This window comes from Hermetia illucens, chromosome 4 (assembly GCF_905115235.1).
Source record: "Hermetia illucens chromosome 4, iHerIll2.2.curated.20191125, whole genome shotgun sequence".
Taxonomy (NCBI): domain Eukaryota; kingdom Metazoa; phylum Arthropoda; class Insecta; order Diptera; family Stratiomyidae; genus Hermetia; species Hermetia illucens.
Window position 1 is genome coordinate 3,333,966 of NC_051852.1, and position 27,156 is coordinate 3,361,121.

Sequence of the window (27,156 nt, forward strand, 5' to 3'; positions counted from 1 at the left end):
TACCTCGGCAACATCAACTATTTCCGCAACCGCTCAAACTGGCGGCAGCAAATTCCTCCCGCATAAACACATACGGGTATAGGCAAGTGGACATGAGTCTTGGCTTGCGTAAGACGTTTTCGTGGCGTTTCATCCTGGCGGATGTCAGCTTCCCCATACTAGGACAATCTCCGACGCATCAAGGCCACTCCTCCCACCCAACACTCGTCCGCACCTGTCTGTGCGCCTAAGGAACTGGATGCGTGTACGCACGTCCTGGTCAGGACGGATGCTGTCCGGAAGCCGCTGTAGCCTCCTTACGAAGGCCGCGTTCTCGAGCGGGGAGAACATTTCTTCTAGCTCGAGATCAGTGGACACGAAAAGGCGGTCTCCCTGTCCAGGCTGAAGCCCGTGTACAACCCTAAACAACGGCGCGTTCGCTTCAAGGACTTATGGGGAATACAGTTCCGGATTCGGTCGCTGAAACCCCTTGGTCTCATCTGTGATGTGGTGCGGCAGGATTCGCGGAATTCGAAATTTATTTCGAATGTCGCGAATACCAGCGGACAGATGACGTCACCGGCGCTCCACTCAGTTCGGACCTCGCTGCAGGAGTGGGGAACAGAGTAGGTGACGAGAAACGTTAACAAAAAAAAAAAAAAGACAGTTGGTTGGCAGTGATTGAAGAGGAATAATTTGTAATATAATGTTGCTTAATTTAATAAATCATAATAGAATTTAATCCATAAATTCTATATTGCAATAGTATGGCCAATGATTACCTATGAAGCGGTAATCTGGGCAGAAAGAACCGAACTCAGCACACAAGCCAGGGAATTACACAAGCTCAAAAGACTGACTTGCGTGTGTATCAGTGGGGCAATGAGGACATGCCCAACGGCATCCCTGGGGGTCCCTCTGGGATTAACCCCTCTCCATCTGCACATACAGATGCAGGCAAGGAGGGCAATATTCAGGATGGCCAGGAGTATCAGTGAGGCGGGGAGCTGCTTAAACCGAAGGAAGATTGATATTCTTTCTAGGCGGTATCCCGAATTACTGATACCAAGGGATAACATGACAACGAGGTCTCACTTTGATAACAAGTTTGAAACACGTTGGAGTAATAAGGCAAACTGGGAGAGCGGTACACTACTTGGTACACTGACGGATCCTTCACAGCAGAGCGAGCGGGTGCCGGTGTCATTGGTCCAAGGATATTACAGACGAAAATATACGCGACAGACAGATGTACTTCCTTTAATTTCCAAAGGAACTACAAGGGGCAGAACATTTCTATTCTCACCGATAGCCAAACAACGATCAAGGCACTTAGGTCCAACCAGGTGAACTCTAAACTGGTATGGGAAGGCCTTGAAAGACTGAATACACTCGGCTCGTTCAATAAGGTCTGGATACTCTGGGTTTCAGGCCATGCTGGGTTGGAAGGCAACGAGGCAGCGGACGAACTAGCCAAGAAGGGAGCAGGGCCGCCTTTACACGGGATAGAACCCTTCTGTGGAATCGGAAACGGTTTCATGGCTATGACTCTAAAAAATGAAAAGGAACGGTCGAGGGAACTATACTGGGCGGGCCTACCAGGAATGGAGCAGTGCAGGGTGCTTATTGGGGGATACGAACCCATGCGCATAAAGGATTGCTTAAACCACCAAAACACCAAACACCAAAAAGAACCTCCGAATCATAGTGGGAATTCTCGGCTAAACTATCACTAGAGAAGCTGGGGATATTTAGGGACACTGCCTGCAGGTTTTGTGCGGACTGTGATGAAACCTCTATACGCATCCTGGGACAAGCGTCCGGCACTTGTGCAAAATAGGTCGAGGCACCTGGGAGAACACTTAACGGCAGATGCAAAATTGAAATATTTGGAAGTGAGGAATATACCAAAATTCCCAACGGTTATAGGCTTGGTTGAAATACTATGATTAATAGATACACTATTTTTTTTTTTTTGTGCGTACACGGAGGTGGAAAATCTTAGGAAGACACGTCCGACGCAGCTCCGCCGCCCGAACGGCGGAACTACAGCGGGCGCGTGTGGCATTCACACCCACTAAAAACCACCCCCAGCCCCGCGGGACCACCATTGAAGTATTACTTCGCGGGGTAGGTTTGCTTTTAGGCACTCATCCTTGTCCTATTTGCAGCTTTCGTCCTTCTTTGCTCCTTCAGCAACTCCTCCTGCATTTGGATGATTGCGGAGCGAACCGAAAGCCACTTCTCCTCGGACTCCAGCATCCCAGTAGCCAAGCTCTCCGGGGTCCCGCTCCTGCCCAGCACCTGGTTTAAGCTCCTTCTCTCCATCGCAAATTGTGGGCAGTGAAACATCACATGCTCAGGATCCTCCGGTATGCCATCGCATCTGGGACAGTTCGGAGAATCATCCAACCCAAAGCGGTGCAGATACTCCCTGTAGCAACCACCGTGTCCCGTGAGAAACTGGGTAATGTGGTAGTTGGTCTCCCCATGTTTTCGCTCAAGCCACACCCTAATGTTGGGAATGAGCCTGTGCGTCCACCGACCTTTCGTAGACTCGTCCCATCTGCGTTGCCAGAGATCAAGCGACTCTGACCTTGCCGCATTTCTACGCTGTGCATGCCCCTCCATATGTCTTGCATTGTACAGGACACTCATTTCTTTGGCCAGAATGTCAACCGGGATCATGCCTACCACCACCAATACTGCCTCATCTGATGTGGTTCTAAAAGCACTGCAAACCCTCAAAGCCATCCGCCGGTAAACCGAGTTCATCTGCTTCCATCTCTGAGAGTTTTCAAGCGCCTCTGCCCACACAGGCGACGAGTAGAGCAGGATGGAACGCACCACTCCGGCTAGCACCAACCTCCGGCAATGTTTCGGTCCACCCATATTTGTCAACATTTTTGCAAGTGCCGTGGTGGCACTGGCTGCTTTTTGGCATGCATACTCTAGGTGTTCCCTAAAACTCAATTTGGTGTCAATTATTACCCCCAGGTATTTGATAGCCGGCTTTGATACGACCGTATGTCCACCGACCTCCACTTTTACAGTGTTATTTTTCCTGGGTTTCGTTATTAAGACCGCTTCCGTTTTCGCGTCCGCCAAGGTCAGCCCGGCCTTTTCTAGCCAGGACTTTACCGCTCTCACTGTTTCCGTTGCGTAAACCTCCACATCTTCTGGGTGTTTTGCGGCAACAACCACAGCTAGGTCATCAGCAAAGCCGACAATCGTAGTCCCCTCTGGGACGGGAAGAGCAAGCACCCCATTATACATGATATTCCACAACAGGGGACCAAGTACCGATCCCTGTGGTACCCTGGCTGTGACAATGTACTCTTTGGGGCTCTCATCCGTCCCGTACCAGAGAGTACTCTCTGAGAGGTAGTTCTCCACCAAATTCGCTAAGTATCCGGGGACACCTATGTCAGCCAACGCCCCTTTAATTCTATTCCAGTTGGCCGAGTTGAATGCGTTTTTGACATCCAACGCCACCACGGCACAGCAGCCGCCAGAAATCAGTGCATCTTTTGCCAGGTTTACCACCATGCCAATCGTGCCACCGTAGAGTGGGCGCGTCGGAAACCAAACTGGCGTTCCGACAAACCATTGCTGGTTTCGACGATGGGCAGGAGTCTGTTGTAGATGACTCTACACTCTCTAGATACACTATAACCAGCAAAAGGGGCACAATGGTTCTTTGAGGACGCGGTGCGACTCTCCCTTAAAAGAAAATTATAAAAAGCTATTGACCAAATTGAAGAATGGACCAAGAAATTGGTGCTAATTTACAAGCCTAAGGCCTATACGGCATCCAGCTCCGGAGCTGTGGCAAAGAATCAAACCTGAAAGTCATACAAATGTTCCAAAATAAAGTGCCTAAAAGCATAGTAGACGCTCCCTAGTTCATCCGTAATGAGGATCTGCTCATCTTTAAAAAAACAACCCGAATTCTCTCTCTCTTCTTGGCTCACATTCCAAATACTCAAGTAATTAACCCTCTAAATTGTCTTATCAAACTTTTTATTACATTCATAATTTGTTTACAATTCCATTGATTTTTAAAGAGACCCATTCTCTCTCTACAAACGAGCAACAATAATTTTCATTTCTTCGCCTACATAAACTGATTTAATATAAAACTTTTGTGTATACAAAATTTCACTACGTGTCGCACAATTATGCAAAATATAACAGGCAAAAATACCATCCGTTCATCCGTAATAGACTCCGAAAAAAAATACAATTAATCATAGACAATCTAAACTCGTCCGTACATTACATCTAACAAAAGCGTGAGGAGCCTACACTAGCCTCCGTCGCAGAATTAATCTTGATCTTGTGAAATGACTTTACTTGAACGCCTGATGTTTGGACGAATATTACAGCACAATTAATGTGCGACAATTTAGAACATCAGACAATTCGGTTGCCAATGTTTCGATATCGCAAAGCTTCGTAAAAATTTATAATAAACACTTATTGTCCCGTAAACAGTGAAATATTGATGAAAATGAAAAGCCACTCTTCAAACTGTGGCAGCCCCTATTATTATCTGAAACCCCCAAATTCACTTTTCCTTCTTGCTTTCGATTGCCGCTTTGGCGCCTTTGCGCTCCGAGGCATTCTCATCAGTTGCATCTTCAAATGAAGCGCCCATGTCGACGCGACTCTTATCAACTGGGTACAAGTATCGCTGGTACAAGTAGATCAGGAACACCACGTCATCCCGGAAGCAGGCAACCCTATGGGCCGTAGGCATCGTTATGATAAACGCGAACAGATCATCAATGAACGTGTTGAACGCTTTGTACATAAATGCACGCCATGGGAGCGCTGCGACGGATTTCAGTTTGTAGTTGACAAAAAGCTGAGGTAGCATAAAGAGAAAGCCGAAGGCGTAGACCCCATTCACTAGTGAGTTTAGCGTCCACGAATACCAACTCTTATGCGGCTGATACAAGAGCGAATACACCGCTCCTGCAATGCATAGTGGGTACAGCAAGTAGCTAAGGTACCGCATAGCCTCTTTATCAAATTCCTGTGTTTTTTCTTCGGCCTGGACGACCGCTTTTTTATTATCCTCTTTTTTAGCTCGGATTCCTGACCAGGATATTTCCAATTTCAAAATCTTTTTGCATTTCCACAGCTCGATCATTGTCCCAATTCCTGCAGGAACCAAAACAAGAAGCGAAGTCTTCTCGTCAAGTAAGTACAGGAAAATTACAACCTGACTGAAGGCGCGCCACAAGGTCGTTCGGACTGAAAGCCCCGCGTAGTTATTTTTGCGCCGCCAGAAGATAACGTCATTTTTGAACGAAAGGAAGTCAAAAAGCATCTGTAAATTGTGGTCGATCACTTTTCATTCTTATCTTGTTAGCAAAAATAAAATAACTCACATGCACACTTCCTACGAAAACCGTTAACAGCAACAAATAAACGTTCGTATCCGAAAATATTCCTTTCACTTCATCAATGTCCTTTTTAGAGAAGCCCAAGGACAGCATCGATTTCATAGCATGCTCAATTTGCAACATCAGACGTAGCTTCCCAATGCCGATCGGACTATAATGGAATTGAATCTTCGCCTCGGTAGTGTCCTTGGTAACCTCAATTAAGTCATTCAAACGTGACTTAAAGAAGTCATTTTGAATAATCGGTAAAAACTCATTTTTTCGGTTGATTCGAATCAATGGAGCTAATTCCGGTGGGAGATCGGCGTGACTGATGGAGATGTCATCGGTAAGAATCACAGCATGAGCTTTGGGCTTTAGGTGGGTAACTGGCTTTACGTTGTTGTTGTTCTTGTCTCTGGCATTGGAACTACGTTTGGCTGCTTTCGGTGGCTGAAATTTTGTAATAAATCAATAAATGGATGAAAACTGCTGTGGAGCAACGAAAAAATGTTATGTGTGTTTTGAAAAACCAAATATATTTTTTTCTATACTTCAACTGGTAGCGGTCTAAGATTACGGCGGTCTGCACGGGGCACCGGCCCATAGGGGACCATGCCGCTAGGCTCGGCATACCCTACAACACGCATTGTCGAAGCTGCGGAAAAGGAAGGGAAACCCTCATGCACTTTCTCTGCGATTGCCCAGCTCTGGCTAGTCAGGCTACGAACACTGGGTAAACCATTCTTTGGGGACCTCAGAGAGATTTCTAGCTGCAGGGTCGGAGAGCTGCTTTCCTTCGTGAATGCTACTGAGGATCCGAGCCGGCTAGACTCTGCCTCCCTACTCCCATAACCGCAGTCACGGCCTTAGGAGTTTGTGACATCAAAACGGCGCACCAAAGCGCTGATTGCGCTCCTCGGAGCGGCCACTGATACCTACCTCAACTGGTAGCTAATTCTGTAATTGATTGGCAAAAGCGACCTTTCCAGTCCAAGTCAATATCGATTCCTTGCAATGCATATCCTCCTTCAGTGTCCTGCGCCACATAGGGTGACCCACTCGTCAGCCATCCTACGATAGTGGGGTTTTTACATAACATAACCCGCAATGAATTTGTCGCCTTTCCTCTATGTGCAACCTATCTACTGCCACTTCCGCCATTGGTTAACACGACGTCACGAATATGTGACCCGAACGACGGCGACACAGCTTTCATGTGCTACCCCCAAAAACCTGCACAAATATTGGCGCCGAACCGAAGAGAACATTGGTGCGGAACCACCTCAACTTGAAATCAGTATTGACATAGCTCCATTCCTGAATTTGGATAAAACAGCGAAACCAGATTTAGCCTTCCAAGTCTAGGGACATGACTCGGTGGGAGATGTCATCTTAAGAAAACGCACTGCTCTACAGCGATCCGAATGGTATTAATGTGCTCAATAAGAGGATCCTGAGCGGAAACCAAATTGCTGTCTACCAATCAAATATCCGACGTGTTTTTTATGCTTTCCAGAATTGCTTTGGCAACTTTCTTTGTGACGGTTGGAAGCATGCAAATATATGTTAGCAACAACTGTAAACAGCAGATCTCAAATACTCAGGATTTATGAACAACTGAAGGTAGTTGCTCTGCAGTAGCCGAAGAGGCTGGCAGGAACAGAACTACAGGAAAACCATCATAACTTGACTCCAGTTTGGAGGAGCAGTCCTCATTCGCACCTTACAGTAGAACTTCATCACGATCGTCATTCGTATAAAATCCGGTGAAGTGCCAATTCCACTTCTGGCCACGGTCCCTGTCCAATCAGTAAATTCATGAAAGTAATTTCTTCCAGCCAGTTAAGCACGATGTGCAGCACCACATCAACACTACCGGCTCACCAACCTTCTCAATGGTGCGTCCTCTTTCACTCCAGAAGCTTGCTGTTGCAAAGAAAGAGTTCAAATGAAACGGGGTATTTGCAGACCTTCCAATAACTGTTGGTCATCTCCACTTCATTTGGTTCCTAAACCAAATGGTGGAGATTACAGGCATCTGAGTGCTCAGACAATTCGCGACCGATACCATATTCCACTCATTCATGATTTCACGCATTCTCTTACAAACTGCCATATTTTCATAACCTTGGATCTAGCCAAGGCGTATCATCAGATCCCTATCGCTCCCGAAGACATCCTGAAAACGGCTATCTGCACACCTTTCGGACCCTTCGAGTTCACTAGGATGGCTTTCAGCTTGTGCAACGCTTCGCAGACATTCCAGAGATTCAGCTACTCTGTCTAAAACATGGATGATGTTTTGGTCGTTTATTCTTCCGAATCTGAGCACTCGAGATGGTCCGAGCGCATTTTTCAACATCTCCTTGAGGCACGGACTCGTTCTAAATGTTGAAAAATGCAGATTCCTACAGAAACAGAAGAAATTTTCCGGCCACATGATAACCCCAGACGCAATCCAACCTGACCCAGACAAAGTTGAAGCAATAAAGAACTTTCCCCTGCCAACCACTGTGAAGGATCTGCGAAGATTCTTGTTAAACTTCTATCGTCGTTTCTTGCCCAAGGCCGATCATCACCAAGCGATCCTTAACGATCTCGGCCCGAAACCAAAGACTTCAGCGAGGTTGCGTGGTCTACTGAGGCCGTCTATGCATTTGAAACAGTCAAAAAACAGTTTGTTGATGCAACACTGCTGGCATTTACTCGGCCAGATGCATCCGTAGCTGTTTTCGTCGAAGCCTCAAACACCAACGGGTAAATCAAACCTGGCAACCGTTGCGCTTCTTTTCGCAGCAACTAAACCCAACTCAACGTAACTACAGCGCCTACGATCGTGAGCTACTCGCCGCGTACCTCTCCATCAAATACTTCCGTTTCTCCCTTGAAAGCAGGCCGTTCACAGTGTTTACGGACCCCAAGCCCCTTACTTTGGCGCTTAAACAAAAGCCCGACAAAGCGTCCCCTCGCCAACTTCGGCACTTGTGTTTTATCAGCCAGTTCACTTTTGATATCCAACACGTGTCTGGGAAAAGACAATGTTGTTGCAGACGCTTTGTCTCGAATCTCGGAGGTCACAGTCTCCGCCGCAGTCGATTATACAGGAATCGCCGAGGCACAGAAAGGCGTCACAGAGCTTCAGAGCTGGAAGGCAAACTCCAAATACAAGTTCAACTGGTTTCCTGTCTTCAGCTCAAACTCTTATTTACTTGGCGATACCTCAGACAAGGGATTTAGGACAGGATTTTTTCGCAGGGAAGTACTTAATGCAATACACGATCTTTCGCACGATGGCATCAGGACGAAGAACCCGTTTATCACCGGAAAATACCTCTGGCCGTCCATGAACAAGGACGTAAACTCTTGGGCCAGGCAGTGCATCAGTGTGTCAGAAATGTAAAGTCAACAAGCATGTAAGAAAGGAAGTAGGCGTATTCCCAAGATCAACCAAGCGCTACCACACCATCCATCTTGACATCGTTGGCCCTTTGCCAGACTCGCACGGATACAAGTATTGCCTCACAATCATCGGCAGATTTACGTGGTGGCCTGAAGCACTAGAGGATCCCACGCTCTGGTGTACCAGCCGTAATTATCACGAACCAGGGAATGCAGTTTAAGTCTACTCCTTTCTCGAGTTAGGCAAGCTTCTCGGTTTCAAACGCCACAGGACTACTGCATACCATCCACAATTCAATGGTATGCTGAAACATTGGCATCGGACGCTGAAGGCTGGTTGTAGTCCTTGCCTTTCGTCCTTCTCGGCCGTCGCACGGCCCACCGGAAGGAGTTCACAATCAGCCCCGCGGAAATGGTATACGGAGAGAATCTGCGCCTTCCCTACGCCGGACATCAGAGTAGGGTTAAGCTCCACTTTCCCGACACACGACAACGAAGGTCGACAATCCCCCAGGAAACTCGATACGTGCTCACAAGTCCTCATTCGGGTGGACGCTCCTCGGTGGCCGCCGCAACCACCAGTTTGGAGGAACAATACTCATCCGCATCTTGCAGTGGCACTTCATCATGATCCTCATTCGTATAAAATCGTATAAAAGAGCCAATTTCGCCACCATAGTTTCTTACCATTGTGATGAAAAGGACTAAATTATTGTCGCTCACAGGACCATCAAAAGGTTAACGACCACTTGAAAGTTATTTCGTGATGCGGTAAACAGAAATTGCTGCAAATAGCAACGATTTCGCTAGTGTCATCTGTGACTGTAACTGAGCGATTTAAATATCTCAGATCAATGCAATCAGCTAATGGAGAACTGCGTTGTGAAGTTGATTCACTCATTAACGCAACCTGGATGAAGTGGCGTTCCACAACTGGTATTTTTCATAATCGACGTATCAACGAACGTCTCAAATCTAAAATCAATCGTAATGTCGTCCACCCTGTCGCCCTCTATGGTTCTGAGTGTTGGCCGACTATAAAAGACAATGAACGGCTCCTTGCAGTAATGGAGACGAAAATGTTACATTGGACTAGTGGCGTGACACGCTTTGATCAAATCCGAAATGAGGATACCCGCGGTCGGTATGGGTTAGCACTGATCGTGGAAAAATTGCGAGAAAGGCGTCTTCGATGGAATTGTCACGTAATTCGCGCTATCGAGAAATCATTCGCCAAAATTGGTCTGAACGTCAAAGTCGATGGTAAGCGACCAAAGGGTTGGCCGAAACAACGGTGGCTTGATACGCAGAATGGGGATTTAAAAGCCTCGCGATTGCATCCAGATCAAGCTTTTGATAGAGCCAAATGACGAAATCGATCACGACGAGCCGACCCCACTTGTGAACGGGACAAAGGCTGAAGAAAAAGAAAGAAGACTGCAGCAAAACTGCACAAACATTGGTGTGGAACCGAAGAAAACATTGTCGCGGAACCGCCAGAACTTGATATGGATATTGACATAGCTGAATTTCAGAATTTGGAAAAAACAGCCAAAAAAGATTTAGAGCGCCAAGTTCATTGCCGTCGTCGACAGAAACCGCGCTTCCTAGTTATACCAATTTTTCGACCCCCTCAACATTCTGCTCATTAATGCCAATGAGGGCGAATGAATGACCCGTCACTCTGAGAAGCTTGGCTTTGTTGGTAATTACCTTACACCAATTGTGCTTGCCTCTTTCACCAAATCCAGAGCCATTAGGCCTAGGGAGATGACTCGCTTGAGGAAATACAACATCAAGTAGAAAATATTGACGATTCAATATAACCCCGCGAATTCCGCTCTGAACTTAAAAATTGTTCTGAGATTTTACCTCAATGAAAGACGTAATATTTTGCGCCGTACGGAAGTACGGAAATATTCCTCTAATTATCGCACTCGGGGCGAATCTTCTCCATTGTTGCCTTCTTTCACTCCAAGTAGCAGCTCTGCGGAAACTGTAGAAATCGGGAGAAACAAGCCTGCAAGAAGACCGCCAATGCCGATGGCTTTATTCCTTTTGAGCGTGTTCATATCATTCCAGTGTGAAGGAGCAGTCCTTATCCACTTCCTACGATGGAACTTTATTCTTATGCAAATTAAATCCGGTAAAATGCTGATCCTATTAGGCGATGACGGCTTTACGGTTTCTTACCAGGGCAGAGGCAAATCGTCAGACGCTGCCTCACCTCCGTCCTGGGAGCAGCGCAACCGAAGCGACTCGCAGATGTTAAAGGCTTCTTTATATAATTGACAGAACACAACATTACTACGAATTATATTGAGCCCAAATCCGCCCATACTTTTGACCAAAGTTTGGGCAGAGCTGAAAATATTTTTTTGAGAATTGCGGGATCCTAAGTCCGCATCAGCTTGATGCCGGACCGGACCAAATTTAAATATTTTTAAAGTTTGGAATTCTAAGCCCTAAACCAGAAACGAGGGAGTAAATTGCTCCCCATTTGGTCCGGTCCGACATCTGGTTGGTGCGGACTTAGGATCCCGCAATTCTCAAAAAAATATGCTAATCTTCAGCTGCTGGTGAAGAAGATAATGGAATTCCTTCTCGTACTTTATCACAGTAAAGAAGCTTCAGCGTGTCACGCTGCGACTTCTTGCGTTCATCATCCTCCACTTGTGATGTCCTTTTCTAAAGTGGCCGACAGACGACTTTTTTATGACGGCACCGTGATCAGCAATATTCTAGGGAGTTTATGTGGCTTGTGTAGTAAGAAAGTTTTCCATTGCGAGACAGCCGGATTGCAGAGACGACCTATATTGAGGTAAGCAAGGAAGCAACCTTTAAATAGTGGTCCCATCCGAAGGAAATCTACTGTACATTGCGGTGTTATCAATCTAATTAGATATTCGTAGCAATCGTCACCCAACTGACCTTACAGCAGACTCTGTATTCGAGAAATGGCCCGCTGATGACGAGGTGGTGAAAATTGCAGAAACAAATAAACCTTTCACCATTGTGGCTATAGTCACCAAGATTATGCCTCCCCGTAACATCTCCGAAGGTGTTGTGGAATTCAGAAAGCATCTTTTTCCTCAATATCGGAAACCTCCCTTGTTGCATAGTACTGGAATATTGTGATACTTTTTAAGCTGAACCGGAATCTTGCAGTCAAGGAGGACGCGCCTTGCGATCGTCGTCTCCAGCATTCCGACACCGGATTCGCTCCTGCTCCCACTGGATTTTTCAGAGTTCGTAAGCACAGTATCTGCAGAGTCCCATCATCTCACTAAGCCTAGAATATCTGGCTTATATCGGCAGAATTCTCGCTCAATGTGGACAAACCGATCATTCTGGAGGCCCTCAATACCGTTGTTGACAGCAGCATACGCACATTCTAGAAACCAATTATAAGCCGTTTTCAAAAGTCAAAGGGCGTAGTCTTGAAGGGTAACAAATTCCTACCGCTTCTAGTCGCCTTTAAGAAAAAGCAGGCAGTGCTTTGAATGTAATCTTAAACCTCAACTTGACATCTGTGGATCAATTTAGAACCTCCAGGAAAATAGCCCGAATTCAAAATAGCACTTACTCACAAAAAAGAGTGCCAAAGTGCTTTCAATAATTATTCCACAAACTCCACACAGCCAGCCTCATATTCTTTAAAGAAAATCAAAATTGCCTCCCAGTCAATTGCTTCGTCCACAGAAGGCACCATGGAAGATATGAAAATCCACACTGATAATATAATTTCGGTACTTAAGGTCAATGGAATACAAGAAATTGATTATCAAGGACGATCACGTCAAGTTGACTTGCCACAAGGGTCCGACGTTTGCTCAATTCTATTTTATATTCATGCTATATCGCTACAACGCAAATTTTCGGGCAAGATATTTTCCAGTACAACGACGATTTTCTCATCGTGGCTTCTGGAGATTCAGGGGATGTAGTAAAAGAACTAATCAGGAATGTGGAATATTGGGGGATTTAGGAAACGTGGATTAGAGAGCCTAATTGGTAGAATGAATGACTTTAATTCAGGGAAGAAGTTAATGATTAAAAAGATCTCATATTATGCAAGCTAAGTAATGTTGATTGGACTAATCTAAACTAGGCCAAGTATAATGAATAGGTGATCAACACCTCAACGAGGATTGGCTAGCCGCGGTTAGCGTCTCTAGCCCGATAAAGAGCTTTGATAAAAGGAGGGGATAAAAGAGGGACGAGAGGGGTGATGGTTGAGAGGAGAAGCAGCACTGACACGTAATACCTCCACTCACCTATTGAGATGTTACGGGTAACAAGATCTTTTATTAGTGGATTAAGGTGGGACCGACACTTCTTCAGTGTGACAGTTTGATCATATGCGGAAGAGCAGAGGAGGGCTTCTAACATGGGGATTGGAATTAAGTTTATTGTAGAGCGAGATTCCCAGGTATTTAATGTTTCATTTTGGTGTAAGAGTGTGCTTGGCTATGCGGAGTTGTAGGTTTTTACTTTCTGGAACTGTACTTCTGTGGCACTTCCCGCTATGGTTTCTAAAACAAATAACCTCAGATTTATGGGAATTAACGGTGAGGATCCACCGGCTAAAATAACCAACGACCCTATTGGTTATGTATTTGAGAGAGAGGCTAGCCAGGCCTGGGCCCAATTGCGTACAACATGGTGTCGTCCGCAAAGAGGATCCCTCCTAAAGGGAGGACCTTTGTGATTGGGGAGAAAAGGCGGGCGTGGGGCAGCCTGGCCTACCATTGGCGTAGGGGAGAAATCTACGAGAGGCAAGGGAATATCGTGGAGGAAGGTAGTTATTAACAGAGTCGCCCCAAGTTACATGCCTGGCATTGAGGTCACCTCTAAGGAGGAATACTTCAAAGCTGGCCACAATTTCCCAAAGTTCGGACAGAATGAGATTGAGGTGGCGATCTGTACCGCCCAGGAAGTAGAGAGAGTCGATTAGGACGCCCCCGCCCCTGACGGGTAGTCTGACCACTCCTAGCAGGCAAGTGTATCCGATGGGATGGTATTTGCTCTTAGTCCCAATCTGACTAGGAAGACTGTTCTTCTGTTCGCTTTAAAGTGATGTATCCGGGGGCGTGTAGTTCAACATTTGGAGCTTCCTCAAGCCTGGTTTAGTTTAGGAGAGCAAGATTGGGATCAGGGACGGAGTGAGGGTCACTTTTACCTCTCTGTCTACGTTGGATTAATTCCAATCTACGGGGGCATTTGGAGAATTTGACTGGGTGACCCGATTATCGGCATTGTCTTGAATAGTCGATCGATTGGCAATCCCTAAAGGCGTGTGGACCTGCGCCTTTGACACATCGGGGATTTTAGCCGCAATTTGTAGAAACGTGGCCAATTTGCTGGTAGTTTTTAGAAGTTAAGAACAACGATATTCACTGGTTAGAACACTTCATTTATTTCATAAAAAACAATGGCACTGACAACTTCACCAAAGGATGAATTTCATAGAAACTTTGTATAGGAATCTTTTCACTTTTTCCATCAACACAACTGATGCTTGTTATTTTTATTATTTTTCCGACATCTTGTATCTTTCTGTTCTCATTTTTTCTCATTCCAAAATATGACATTTCTCGTCACCTACTCTGCTCTTCTCTCCTGTAGCGAGGTCTAAACTGAGTGGAGAGTGCTGGTGACGTCATCTGTTCGCTGGTATTCGCAACATTCGAAATAAATTTCGAAATCCGCGAATCTTGCCGCGCCACAAGTTAAAGCACTGGGTGACATCCCTTTCCCTGGGTACCTCCCTGCTGATCCGTTGATCTAGAAGGGGTTTTAGTTTAGAGACTATGGTGGGATCTACCTAGAAATTGAGACTAACGCGCAAGAAGTTTAAGTTGGTATCTTTGACCCAAGACCGGGGGTGGAGAGCCTTGAGATTTCCATTGCCACGTCGTCAGAAATATGTTCTTGAAGGGAGACTCCTCTAGGTATGAGGAGTTCTACCTTGGAAGCCTTAATTAATTGGAAGAGTCTGTTGTGCTGGTTGAGACAATTGAACCGGACTTTAAGCCTGTCGACAGGCAGATTAGTAACCTCGTATTTTACCGTTTTGTCTATGTTCTTAATAATTGGACGCAGTACCCTAGCAGTCAAGCCGTACAAAACTATTGGCGGAAAAAAACGAATTTTACTACGAATCGGCTGATTACGAAGTAGTAACAATTTGTGTTTGAGGGTGTCTCGGTAGTCGAGATGCCAGAAGCCGTTTATTTTCGCTTGTAAACCGACTTATCTTAGGGTTAGTCGGAATCGATCGAGGGTGCGCATGTACGCGTGCACGATTTGTTTCGTTTAAATGTCCCGTCAAATATTTCGACTTTTGAGAGCTCCAGGGGCGTCAGTGATATAGTTATTACGTGTGTGAATGTAGGAGAAAAGGCGTTTATCCAGTCATGGAGATTGTTGGATGGATGCAATCTGAGTGACCACACACCCTTATTGACGGTCGTGCTGGTCAATAGGGGTGTGAATGTGAATGTAGATCCCCCACTTACGGGTGTAACTGGGTGGAATATGTTGCTCGGATGGAGGACTTAGCTGATCGCTCTACCCTCTCTGAATTTGTACTCTTGTCTATTGATGAAAAGATTGAACTATTGAATGAGTGGATGTGTAGCGTCAATGATGACATCCTTACGAAGGGCTCGAAAGTATGTCAGGTGGTGGACGAATGCTCTTTGTATTAAGCGGAGGGGAAGTCCGTCGTCTGAGGAAAAGATTCCAAAGGGTGCGCCGTCTAAGTGTTGTCAATCCTGATTTTAATGTTGACCAACTTAGGCTCGTCTATAGGCGAGGTATCTCGTCTTATAAAGATATGTTGAGGCAATCTAAAGAAGAAGACTGGAGGCGATTCGTTGGGGAATGTAAGGTTGATATTTGGGGTAGGATCAACCGGATATGCAGAGTGAAACGTAATAACGACATAGCCGGCATCAAGGTGAACGGTGAACCAATGCTGACTTGGCGTGACAGTGTTTGTGCTGAGGATGCTGGGAGTCCTGAATCCGCACCCACTTGGTGACGGACCGGACCACTTGGGAAGCCGGTCCGGTCCGCCACCAAGTGGGTGCGGACTCAGGACTCCCAGCATCTTCAACAAAAATTTACTTCGGCCTGGTTTAGGTCTGGACTTACCGACGGATTTCACTTGAATATAATTCGTGCCCATTACGTGGTTGCGATTATGTTTAAGTGGAGCGATTTCCATCTGCCGTTACTTTCGGTCATGCTACTCCCAGGGCAGAGGCGAGCCAGCGTCTGATGAGTTCCCTCTGCCCTGGACAAAACATCAGTCAGCTTTTTCGTTAGCGTTTGTGCTTTGCAGGGTGAACTATTTTCGAGTTCCGAGCCTTCGGTGTCTCCTGCCGGTCGCGCTGAAGGAAGGGAAGAAATTCCTCCCCTGAAGTGTTGTGAGATCGGGGAGAGCATGGCTAGGCTCAGATCTCGGAAGTCACCTGGCTTGGATGGGATGACTGGCGAGATGTGTAAAGCCATCTGGAGGGCCATCCCATTTCATGTCCAGTGTCTCTTTGAATGCTGCATGCAAGAGGGTTATTTCCCTGTATTCTGGAAGACTGCCAGGATGGTTGTGCTCCTGAAGTCACCTGGGAAGGATAAGAGTAATCCTCGGTCGTACAGGGCCATCTTTCTTCTCCCGGGCATTGGCAAGGTCCTGGAGAGGAGCAGCAACTGGGGGTGAAAACATCCCATCTGGTGTCTGATAGGCAGTATGGCTTTCGTACTGGCATAGCAAGTCATAGCAAGTACGTCCTTGGAATATTTGTAGATTTCAAAAAGTACATTTGATTACCAAGTTGGTCGTGCCAGGAATTAGCTCTGTGGAAGAGCTACTTCCATGGTAGAAGAGTATTCGTCCAAGGTGTCAACGAGCGTGTGTGGGCGGATAATCTCCTTATTCTTGTTGAGGGGAACAGTTGACTTGAGATCGAGCAGCGGGGTACTAGTACATCCGTCACGATGAACCTGCAAGACTGCCTACGTCGTCCACCCTTGGTAAAATCGAATGAAGTTTCTTTGAAAAACCGGCAGAAAGTGACATACTTGGGAGGCACGATGGCGGAGCGCATGTCCTTGGGCCCGCACTTGCGTGAGCTCAACCCACTGTTGACTAGATTGATGTGCATGTTGAAGCATGTGATGAGATTTGAATGGGGTCTAAGCAGGAGAGCTACTAGATCCATATATGTGGGATTCTTCCATGCATGTTCTACGTGCGGGTCCCCTCTGTTGTATGAACTGTTTTACGCTTGTCAGCGAAAGGCGTTGTTAGTATCCCTTCCTGTATGTCGTACGGTCTCGACCGACACCATGCAAGTCTTGTTGGGTGTTCCCCGTCTTGATCTGGAGGTAGTCCGGCGTGCCACGATCTACAGGATCAGGAGGGGCGTACCTTTGCTGCAAGACCAGGCTTAGTGTGGATCAAGTGGAGGTCTAAGATCGCTTGCGGTCAAAAGGGTGTTAGATGAGAGTGTAACACCTAAATGGCAGCTTATATGGAACAAAATTGGGAAAGGTCGGGTCATGTATGAGTACGTCCGAATATGCCTGCCAGAGAAAGTTCCGTCGTGGGCTTTGGGCTTGAGATGGGCTTCCTCCTGGCGGAGTATGGTAACTTGAATGAGTTTCTCTTCTTGCAGAACGTTGGCTCCAGTCAAGGTTGTGTGCCGTGGGACAAACTCAGAGAACTGGTTCCATGTCTCCTGTGTATGTCCAGCGTACTGTAACATCCGTAATCTAGATGACATGGGTGTCCACGTGGTGCTCGGTATCTATGATCTTAACCAGTGCCTTGCTAGCAGTGATACACTTCTATGCGCTAATGAATTCGCGAGTGCTGCCTTTTCTCGATGCTGCTTCAGCTGCAGTCTGATGGGCGAATGGCGATAGTGGACGGCCACCAGTCTTTTGGGTTTTTTTGTTAGTGTTGTCTTGTGGGGTCTTACGTATTGTATTGTACGCAGAGCGGTTGACTGGTGGACAAATTTCGCTGTGGTTCTCTGCTCCGAGATAACTCCAGTCAACCCGTTGGGGAGTTCCGTCCCTACGTACTCGAGGAGGACGATTAGACCCGAGTCTACAAGGGGTTCATCTAAAGTGGATCTTGCCACGAAGCCTGATCGGAGGTTATTTGGTACCATAGGAACCGAGATGGTCCTCTGAGAGCATATGCTTCACGAGAATTCCTGGAGGATGTGCTCTCGGTCCGGTTATATGCGGTTGGCTCCCTTGTGAGAGTGCATGGTGGTTGTGGTTATGCCTTCATCGCGGGCAGAGCTCCTTGGGGCTCCAGAGGGAGCTGTGCTGTACAACTCGAGTGCCGTAGCCCTTAGTTGCCGCAGAGGTGTTAAGATACGCCTTGCATCCACTGCTATGAATGATGAGCCTGCACTCAGGGGGTTCTGATTGTGATCTCCAAATCAATCCGTCTCTGAAGAGGGCCGTGGGATTCTGCCTACACGACAGGTACTCACGTTAAACCCCAGGACCTTCATCTCCATGGACGACGTTGTATGCTGGCTCCGAGTACCTTACACGCAGGGGTCCAGCGTTCCTCGAGTAATGGTTGGTTCGGCACTCGGGCCAAGAAGCCTGTTCCGATTTCACTTTGCTTTCAAGTGAAGCACGTGGACTAAAACTACGACTGACGTGGATTTTCCGTTAAACCGGTAAGTATTATCTTCCCGGCGGCCTGGTCTGATTATGCTTCAGGTTAAAGTTGCATAATTCGGCAAGTCTTCACACGAACCCCTCGTGGTGGCCGCAGGGAACCGTCTAAAGTGCGTAGAGCCGGGCTGAGAGTAGGCTCATCTAACTGACGAGCATCTGCTTGTCATGTATTAGGAGCAAGTAGATCTGGCGGGGGGATGGACCGAAGCACTAGCCCGGGGATCATCTTCCCTGCACTGGAGAAGGTGCTAATAGGACCCCAAGCCAAGGTGGAACAGCATACGCCAAGGGCTGCGTGGTCAATGTGGAGCTTGGTCTTTAGTATACGAACTCTGAATACCTTGGGCACCTTCAGTTTCAAATAAGACCTTTACCCTGATGGCCGGGCTAGCCAGGGTGGATATTCTTCCCAGACTACTCGTGGGACCAAGACATGGACTCTATTTAAAAAAAAAAAAAAACAAAAAGCGACCATAGAAGAAGAGGGTTGATGCCAGGCATCATTCATCGCAGGACGAGCTGCTGGCATCCAGTACACTCGGTGCCAACCGTAGCACCGCTATGCTGAAACCAACCGCAGGGACCTCCCGGAGCGAGGCGGCAGACGGACTAGTGGCTTCCACACTGGAATCCACTGCCGTCAAACTGAGTGTAGCGAGTACCAGACATAGTACTCCTAACCCGAAACCCTCGACTTCGGGGAATCCCTTGAAAGTAAGAACCGACAAGAACGTCGGTCGCCCGAAACTGACTAAGAAGCGGTGTCCTGCTTAAGAGCCAGTACCAGAAAGCCATGCATACTCTCAGAAAGATTGCTAAGAATAAGGAGGCCGCTACTGTTGACGAGCGGAATGAAAAAGACTTCGCTAAATACCAAGCGATTGTTGAGGAATACAATAGCAAATGCCTGGTAGACGAGCAGAAGGCGAGTCCCATCGCTCTGAAATGCAATCGATCTCAAGACGAGGTCGAGCAAGATCAAAAGCGGAGCAGAGTCGGCAAGAACTCAGACGCTAAGCAACATCCGAAGAAAAGTGCGCAGCAACAGTTAATCGACGACGGGGATGGTCTTTGAGCATCTCCTGCACACCGAAGGCAAACACACGGGAATCATCCCCTGCTTTGAATCCTCTCAGGTGGTCCGTGGGTTCCACGTAATAGCTTCCGAGGACCAATTCTCTAGGGACTTTCCCGATTCGTGCTTCGCTAAGATCAGCGACACCTGGGAGGACGTAAAGCTCAAGATCATCCTTTATGACGAGATTCCCAGGAGACCGGTCGCTCGCAATTGATTGGCATCCGCATGAATAAGGACAAGCTCATCTAATTCATGCACCTTGAAAACCCCAGGATTCCCATGGACGCATGGGTTGTTATCAAGGAGGGACCTCAAACAAACAGGCAAACTTTTCTACTCCGCGTAAACGAATAGTGCCTGGAGGCACTAGAAAAGGTCAACTATAAAGTGCGGTTCGGAGTAAGAAATGCAAAGGTAAAAGTGTTCCGCTCTGCAAAGTCGGACGACGACCTAGATCCAATCGATTCCGTCAAGGAGCTGTTGGAGGAGATGACAATCGACGGTCCGACGGGGACTGACGAACCCCCCACTCAAACAGATCATGCTGAGCGTAACGCAGATAGATCTACAGCACTCGAAGTAATCCGCTTGTCTTCCCCCTAGAGGAAGACATCGACATCGCACTAATACAGAAACCTTGGGTCGAAGGCGGCCGACCCATCAAAGGGCTCCGAAGCAAATATTTTAATTTATTCCACAGCACATTAGACGCTGATCAGAACAGACCTAGGGCATGCATTCTCACGAGGAAGAGTCTGCATGCTTTTCTGTGTCCGGACCTGAGTTCCAGCCACCTAGTCGTGGTAAAGCTGGAGCAGGCGGGGACAAAGAACATGTTTATTTCCTCGGCTTACATGCCTGCGGCTTACTCCAAACCAATCGGTGTGTAATAGGCGCAATACACCAACCTTCCATTCCCCCTGCTCGGAGAACTGTGACGGTTGAGAGGAGGTCCTCGATATCACCCTAATAACCGACAGGGAGAGTGTCTGAACGGAGATCCTTCTCTGATCACAGTTGGATACTTTTCAGTCTAGATCCGCAGAGGTCTCCAAACCCTTCAGAGACCCCAGGAGGATCGACTGGAGAAAGTTTCATCAAGTAATTATAGCTTTGTACTCAGCGACGACATCTTCCAGGCTGCTGGGGCAGTGTAGAGACGTGCTGATCCGTCTGGGCGGTAGGCTCAAGGTTCCCCTCCTCTGGGTTCCCCTCCTCTGGGTTCCCGGGCATAGGAACATAGAGGGGAATGAGCGGGCTGACGGATGGGCCAGGCTAGGCTCTGCTCTCGGCAGCTCTTCCGTGAATACAGTCGGTGTTTCGCTGGCAGCTGTCGGGGGCTGAGTCTACTCGCACTATCTAGCAGCCGCGGGCCATAGATGGCGAAGGCTTACGAGCTGCGCCAAGTCAAGGAGAATTTGGCCCGTTTATAACATAGCCCGAACACGAGAGCTCCTGTGTCACACGCGTGCAAATGCATTCAAGGTTACGGCGGTCTGCACGGGGCACTGGCCCATAGGGGATCATTCTGCCAGGCTCGGCATACCCTACAATTCGCAATGCCAAAGCTGCGGAGAAGGAAGGGAAACCCTCATGCACTTTCTCTCCGATTGCCCAGCTCTGGCTAGAGTCAGACTGCGGACACTGGGTTAACCATTCTTTGGGAACATGAGACCGATTTCTAGCGATAGTGTGGGAGAGCGGCTTTCCTTTGTGAAAGCTATGCCCTGCCTCCCTACTCCCATGACAGCAGTCGCGGTCTTAGGGGTTTGTAGCATCAAAACGGCGCACCACAGCTCTAATTAAGCTCCTCGGAGCGGCCACTGATACCTACTTATCCCATTATCTTCCCCCTTTGGCGCCATAGTCAAAAGCCTGCCCTGAGTTCCCCGGGAGTCTAGTTGAACAGTAAACAACAACACAAATCACGACCCAAATTACCTCAAATATAGGAGCGGACAGTGCCTTGCGATTACCAATTTCGTTCTCTATGGGCAAGCCCAACCTTTAGGAGCACTAATCTCACTTGTCTGCTTCATTAAAAAGAACAAACTCCTTTACCTGATCCCCCAGCAAGTTGAACGTGGCCGCCTTGGGTTCCATGTACTCCGTGAGGGCAATTCGCTGAATCACAGTCGGCCCATCGCGTTGGAGGCTCTTCCAGTCCAAGGGCGTGTCGTCCAGTGCAAGCGCTACATGCATATAGAGCGTGCCATTCCGTCTAGTCTTCAGCGGGACATCCACATCCAGTTCCCTGCAAGCAAAACCAAGCAATTACCTTCGAAAACTCCCCAGCCCTGACCACACCCGGTCGACCCCAACCAACCTGTGATACTCAGTTCGGTAGTCGAAGTTGCGTATATTCACCACTTTCTGCACTTCGCTGCTTATAGGATTGTAGGAAGGAGACGTGAATATCGCAAGTTGCAGGCGAGGATTCGACTTCAGGTAGGACTTATAGCAAGGCGTCCCGGTGCACTGGAGCGTCCGAAACAGCTGCGCGAGCGACCACATCGAGTGCGCAATATACACGAGGAAGAGTCCTCCGCAGATCGTCGAGATCGATGGAATGTACATTTTTACGTGGGCTAATTGTCGAACCGCACTTTAAACAATTTAGAAAATCGTTAAAAAATACATGTAAAATGTCTGGCAACCATAAAACATGCCGACGAAAATCAAAACAAAAACACGTCAACCTTTCCGAATGTCACGATGACGTTGCTTTGGGGTTGCCATGGCCGGGGTGGTATAACTGTTACTCTTTGACACTTCGGTAGAACAGTTCGCCTGCAGATAGCAAGCGATGGGAATGACATTTCAGATTTGAAGGAACGGGACGCAGTTTTTTTCGGCCGGTATCAGAAAAGTTTGGGAGTTAAAAGCGTTGGCTTACTAGGATGTCGGAGGAGTGGTGCCGCGAGAAGCTCGAGAAGCTGCAGGTGAGCGAGGAACGTATGAACACACTTGAACAGATCCGCGACCATCTGACGCAGAACCCCAGCCTGGAGGCTGCGGTCACAAGGAATTTCCTGGTGTCCCCTGAGTTTTTCAGCTGCGCTGATGAGACCTGCGGAAGGTAACAGGTTCAGTAACACAGAAATATTGGTTCTAATGCGGCTACTCGTTTTGATTACAGTGAACAAGTCGCCTTGACCTGCGACATTCTGACCATTTGCCTCTCGCATTTGGACTTGGACACGCCTAACTTTTCGCGTCTCCTTGAACCCTCGCTCAGCCACCAGAACCAGAATGTGCGGCTCCTGGCCCTCAACGAGCTGATTCGCATCCTGCACAGGCGACCCGATATCAATACGTTCAATGAAAACCTCACAATTGCTGTGATCAAATGCCTCGAGTCGCAGCTGACCACAGTCGGCTCGGCCGCCATTGAAATCCTTTCTAAGATTCTTTTGGTTTCCTACAAGGAGAATGCCATCAAAACCAATCTACTGCAGCTGCTGGAGCAAAGGGACGTCGTGCGCTGCCGAGTGTACGAAGTGGCTGTGAATCTGGCACGGGCCAGCCCCGAAATGCTCGATGAAGTGGAGCCGATCATATCGCGGATGATTGGCGAGTTGGACAGCGACGATATCCTGTTTAAGCTGAATCTCTTGGAGCTATTGGTCATCTTGGCCGAACAGAATCATGGCGTGGTTTACCTGGAGGAAAAGGGTGTATTCCAATTGGTCACGAGGCAAGTGGAGGAGGTGAGCAAGCATCCGCTGGGATCTATCTTGATTCCGGGGTATATGAAGTTCTTCGGGAAAATTGCATACTCACAGCCTCAGCGGATCATTTTGGGTTACCCGAGGATGGTCCATTCGTTGTTCGATTGCATTCTGGCTGGTGAAATCGGGGCAATGCCAACCGCATTAGATACGCTTGGTGAGTTTGCAAAATAAAACCCAAAACTCCCACATCATCACTTACTGGATCTACTTTTCAGGAAATCTCGCTCACTCTTCACAAGGTAAGATCATCCTCGACTCCACGTACTCAGAAAGAATGCGGGAAGCCCTGGAATCGCTCGGTCATTCGTTCCGAAACTACCCGACAGACCTCAAGGTGCGCGCGTTCAACGCTTTCGAAGTTGTGTTCAAAACGGAGGGGATAGCGAGCAATGAGATTATGTAGGTACTACGTCGCTCCCTAGACCCAGAACTCCCACCCTTAACACTCACTTTCTTATACCGTTGTAGCGAAATAACCAAAAAATGGCACCAGCAACTCACCGGCTATGCAGACTTCCGTTTCCTATTGGAATTCTCAAAGAATCCCTTCCCCGACATCAAAATCGCGTGTCTCTCACTGGTGAAGACGTTGTGCACGTATCAATGGGGAATCCTGGCGCTTAGAGACACTGCCGGGTTCGTGGAATTCCTGATGGATCGACGTGTGGAGTTCAACAAGGACGCATTGTTCCTGAAGTACGATATCAACGGCATTCTGGCGAACACAGCAGACGTATTCGATGCACATACCCTGCTGCAGCTGAAGCGGTACGTCGAGGACGGGGTGTTGTACATTGAAGGCGTCATCGAGGTGGCCGTGGACGGATCTTGACGCGACTTCAATGAGTTCCTGAAATTCTCGGTTTATTATGGATGCGATAAGTGATGGCTCCAAGAGCGTTTGTTATGATTATGCAAGTTTGTGAATGAAATTGTGATTTTTGAAAAAAAAATAGATGGTTCGATTCTCGTCTTTCAATAATTGGTTGTTTGTAATGATGCGCAGTGATAGAGGTTCTGGGCACAATAGCCCTTTAAGGACACGGTGCGACTTCCCCTTATTATCATCATCATCAACGGCGCAACAACCGGTATCCGGTCTAGGCCTGCCTTAATAAGGAACTCCAGACACCCTGGTCTTGCGCCGAGGTCCGCCAATTCGATATCCCTAAAAGCTGTCTGAGACGTCCTGACCTACGCCATCGCTCCACCTCAGGCAAGGTCTCCCTCGTCTTCTTTTTCTAACATAGAATTCCCCTTATCAGAATAATAATAAAGGTGACAGCTGGGCTCTTCAACCTCGTCCTTTGGTAATCGTATTCCCCAGTTTTTGGTAATGGGCGTCATGAACGTTGGGACCTCCAGTCGTTAGTTGAACCACCTCCGTGGCAAAGTTCACGATGCTCCCATAAACAGTCCTGCCATTGACTTTCTGCTTCGCCAACGTACCAGCAGCACCGCAGGATTGGCTTCACTTCGTCGTATTTTCGTTGCTCTTTAAATATCAGACCAACCCCTCTAAATGGCATCGAGGGATTCCAGGAGAGGTGCCTGAAACCGATGACAACCTTCCTAGTGATTCTTGACGTTGCATAGATCGTTTTAGCTCGCGCACAGTCGCCGCTTGTGGAGAATGACTCGGCAACAAATCTCGCCAAAACATTTCATAGAGGTCCCCTTTTCTAGGCGAGTATACCAGATACTCCAAAATTTGCAGCCTTCTTCTCGCCACCGTACAAATTCCCACAGATTTAGCTCTGAAACTGGATCGTAGAAAGGTACCCACAGATCTGCTTTCAGTATCTTCGATAACAGCCCAGAACTTTGTAGACATTGCTGACGGAATAGGTTCTTCCTATTTCTTGTTATAGTGGATCGGTGTCTTCATCTGGAAGAGGAGAAATCACTCGATAGGAATTACACATTCCACGCTTGAATCCTGCGGACTAGCTGACCTGTCGAATATGAATTCAAGCCTTATGAGTTGAAATTAAAGAATGCACTCAAAGTATTCCCCGCTTATCGTAAAAGGCGGCTAATTAAGTAGATATCAGTGGCCGCTCCGAGGAGCCCAATTTACGCTTTGGCGCGCCGTTTTGATGCCACAAATTCCTTAGACCATAATTGTTCTGGGAAGGACTCGAAGCGTAATATCCGGCCAGGTCAGCACTTCAGAGCCGGCCCGTAGCATTTCCAAAAGATGGCAACTCCCCCACCCTGCAACAACAAATCTTTATGAGGTCCTCAAAGACTTGCATAATTACTCTTGCTCCACACTTTGTTTAAACGATGAGCCTTCGTCATCTGAAGTCAGCGGCTGTTAATAACTGTGACAGTTCCCGGCGAGGCACCAACTACGTCTACTGAGGGACTGTCAAAAGCAGAGTCCGTCGAGCCAGTCCGCTCATTCCTCTATATGTTCCTATGACCGGTAACCTAGAAGAGGATGACCTTGAGCGCCACCCACTGCCCCGCCAGCCGGAAAAATGTCGTCAGGGAGTACATAGCCTTAATGGCTGTTTGGGTATCGGTCAGGACGACTAGGTTGCGTTTAAGGTTCATATAATGCCATTGCCATCGACAAGTTTTCAGTACCTCCGCTTAGAATACCTTGGCGAATCCCGGCAGATCATAAGAGTTACAGACGTAACCTTGCAGCACGTCGCCGTGTCACATAATCCATTGGGAATGCCCAGAGTTCCAGGGGTATTTCATCTAGGATGTTACTATGGCCACAGAACTTCGCTAACCAACATCCGGACTCCCGTAGTCTGACAGCACATACGCTACAGCGTATTTAATGTGGGGATTCCTGGATAGGGGAGCAATAATACATTGACGGTATATACCGGACAGGACTGCAGAGCCCCACTAGCATCTGCACATGCGATTCTTTGAATCTTGTTAAGCTTTTTTTCTATTGTACATGATTCTTGCTTAGTGGGGGCCATCACAGAATAGAGCTGTATGTTCGGGTCAGGCGAACCACCACCTCAGCCGGAGGCCCCACTTCCTTGCAAAGGTTTTCATGCAGGCGTAAAAGGCTATACAGGCCTTCTTAACCTTCAATACTTTGTTTAGTCTCCAATTTAACTTAGGGTCCAGAATTGCCAATCTTCGCCCATTTAGCCGGAGGGGGAGTGGTGGAATTCGGATCCCGTTGACTTGGTGGTAAACAGCATCAATTCCGTTTTGATTGGATTTGTCTCGAGTCCGCAGCGTATGGTCCACAAGTCCACCTTTCTCCCAGGGGTCGTCAACGATCCTTAATGAGTCGCTTGTGACAGGGGGAATGGCGTCCCCCAGGTATCTGATCAAGAAGTTCTGAGCCCCTAGTTGACATAATACCTACGTCCTAGGTAGTAACCTCGAGAAAGTTTCTCGGTGAAGAGCGAACTGCTACTAAGGTAGTAGTTGTGGCGTGTATCAGGAGCCAGCCCCTTCGGGATCCTTGTCGGGGAGTGTGCATTGAAATGACAGTAGACCGCGTTGCACCGACCGAGCGCTGATCCGTCCGTGAGTTCTGGGATCAGCCAATTGTAAGTCAGGCCTCAGAGGACTTGGGTAGGGGCTCTGTCCCCAAGGGTATACCCGTACCTTGCTATTGCGGCCCGCTCTCTTGCACACGATGCGCTGAGGAAACCTGCCGAAAACAAACAAAACAAACGAAGAAAAAGTGGGAATAGAGAGTGAGATAGCTGCGTTTATACGTAGTACGAAAATGCGTCGGTCACCCCAGGGCCCAGCGAAGGGCGCAGGAAGGGCTGAAATATCCGACGAGACATCGGGATGCGCAAATAAAGAAGAAGACTCGGAGACGGGGACTCAGACAGTTGCAGAAAGAAGCACAGTGGAA

General features: G+C 47.8%; 2 protein-coding genes across 2 annotated transcripts; one reads left to right on the plus strand and one right to left on the minus strand.

Moving 5' to 3' along the window:
- Positions 1-3,972: 3,972 nt before the first annotated feature.
- On the minus strand, positions 3,973-22,277 carry LOC119653712 (cleft lip and palate transmembrane protein 1-like protein). The gene is made up of 4 exons (XM_038058593.1): positions 21,893-22,277; positions 21,628-21,820; positions 5,379-5,825; positions 3,973-5,317 (listed from the first exon to the last, which is right to left on the minus strand). Exons 1-4 carry the CDS (start codon positions 22,141-22,143, stop codon positions 4,550-4,552), a joined length of 1,659 nt encoding a protein of 552 aa, XP_037914521.1. The 5' UTR covers positions 22,144-22,277; the 3' UTR covers positions 3,973-4,549.
- A 76-nt stretch (positions 22,278-22,353) lies between these two features.
- On the plus strand, positions 22,354-24,282 carry LOC119653713 (26S proteasome non-ATPase regulatory subunit 5). Its single transcript, XM_038058594.1, has 4 exons — positions 22,354-22,645; positions 22,706-23,454; positions 23,516-23,699; positions 23,769-24,282. The coding sequence occupies exons 1-4, from the start codon at positions 22,467-22,469 to the stop codon at positions 24,130-24,132; spliced, it is 1,476 nt and encodes a 491-aa protein (XP_037914522.1). The 5' UTR covers positions 22,354-22,466; the 3' UTR covers positions 24,133-24,282.
- The last annotated feature ends 2,874 nt before the right edge of the window (positions 24,283-27,156 follow it).

Coding starts and splice junctions, on each gene's coding strand:
- LOC119653713 (XM_038058594.1), top strand. CDS start 22,467: ATGTCGGAGGAGTGGTGCCGCGAGAAGCTCGAGAAGCTGCAGGTGAGC. Junction 22,646..22,705: donor GCTGATGAGACCTGCGGAAG/GTAACAGGTTCA, acceptor TTTTGATTACAG/TGAACAAGTCGCCTTGACCT. Junction 23,455..23,515: donor AACCGCATTAGATACGCTTG/GTGAGTTTGCAA, acceptor TCTACTTTTCAG/GAAATCTCGCTCACTCTTCA.
- LOC119653712 (XM_038058593.1), bottom strand. CDS start 22,143: ATGTACATTCCATCGATCTCGACGATCTGCGGAGGACTCTTCCTCGTG. Junction 5,826..21,627: donor TCAACTTGCTGGGGGATCAG/GTAAAGGAGTTT, acceptor ACAAAATTTCAG/CCACCGAAAGCAGCCAAACG. Junction 5,318..5,378: donor TTTTCGTAGGAAGTGTGCAT/GTGAGTTATTTT, acceptor CACAATTTACAG/ATGCTTTTTGACTTCCTTTC.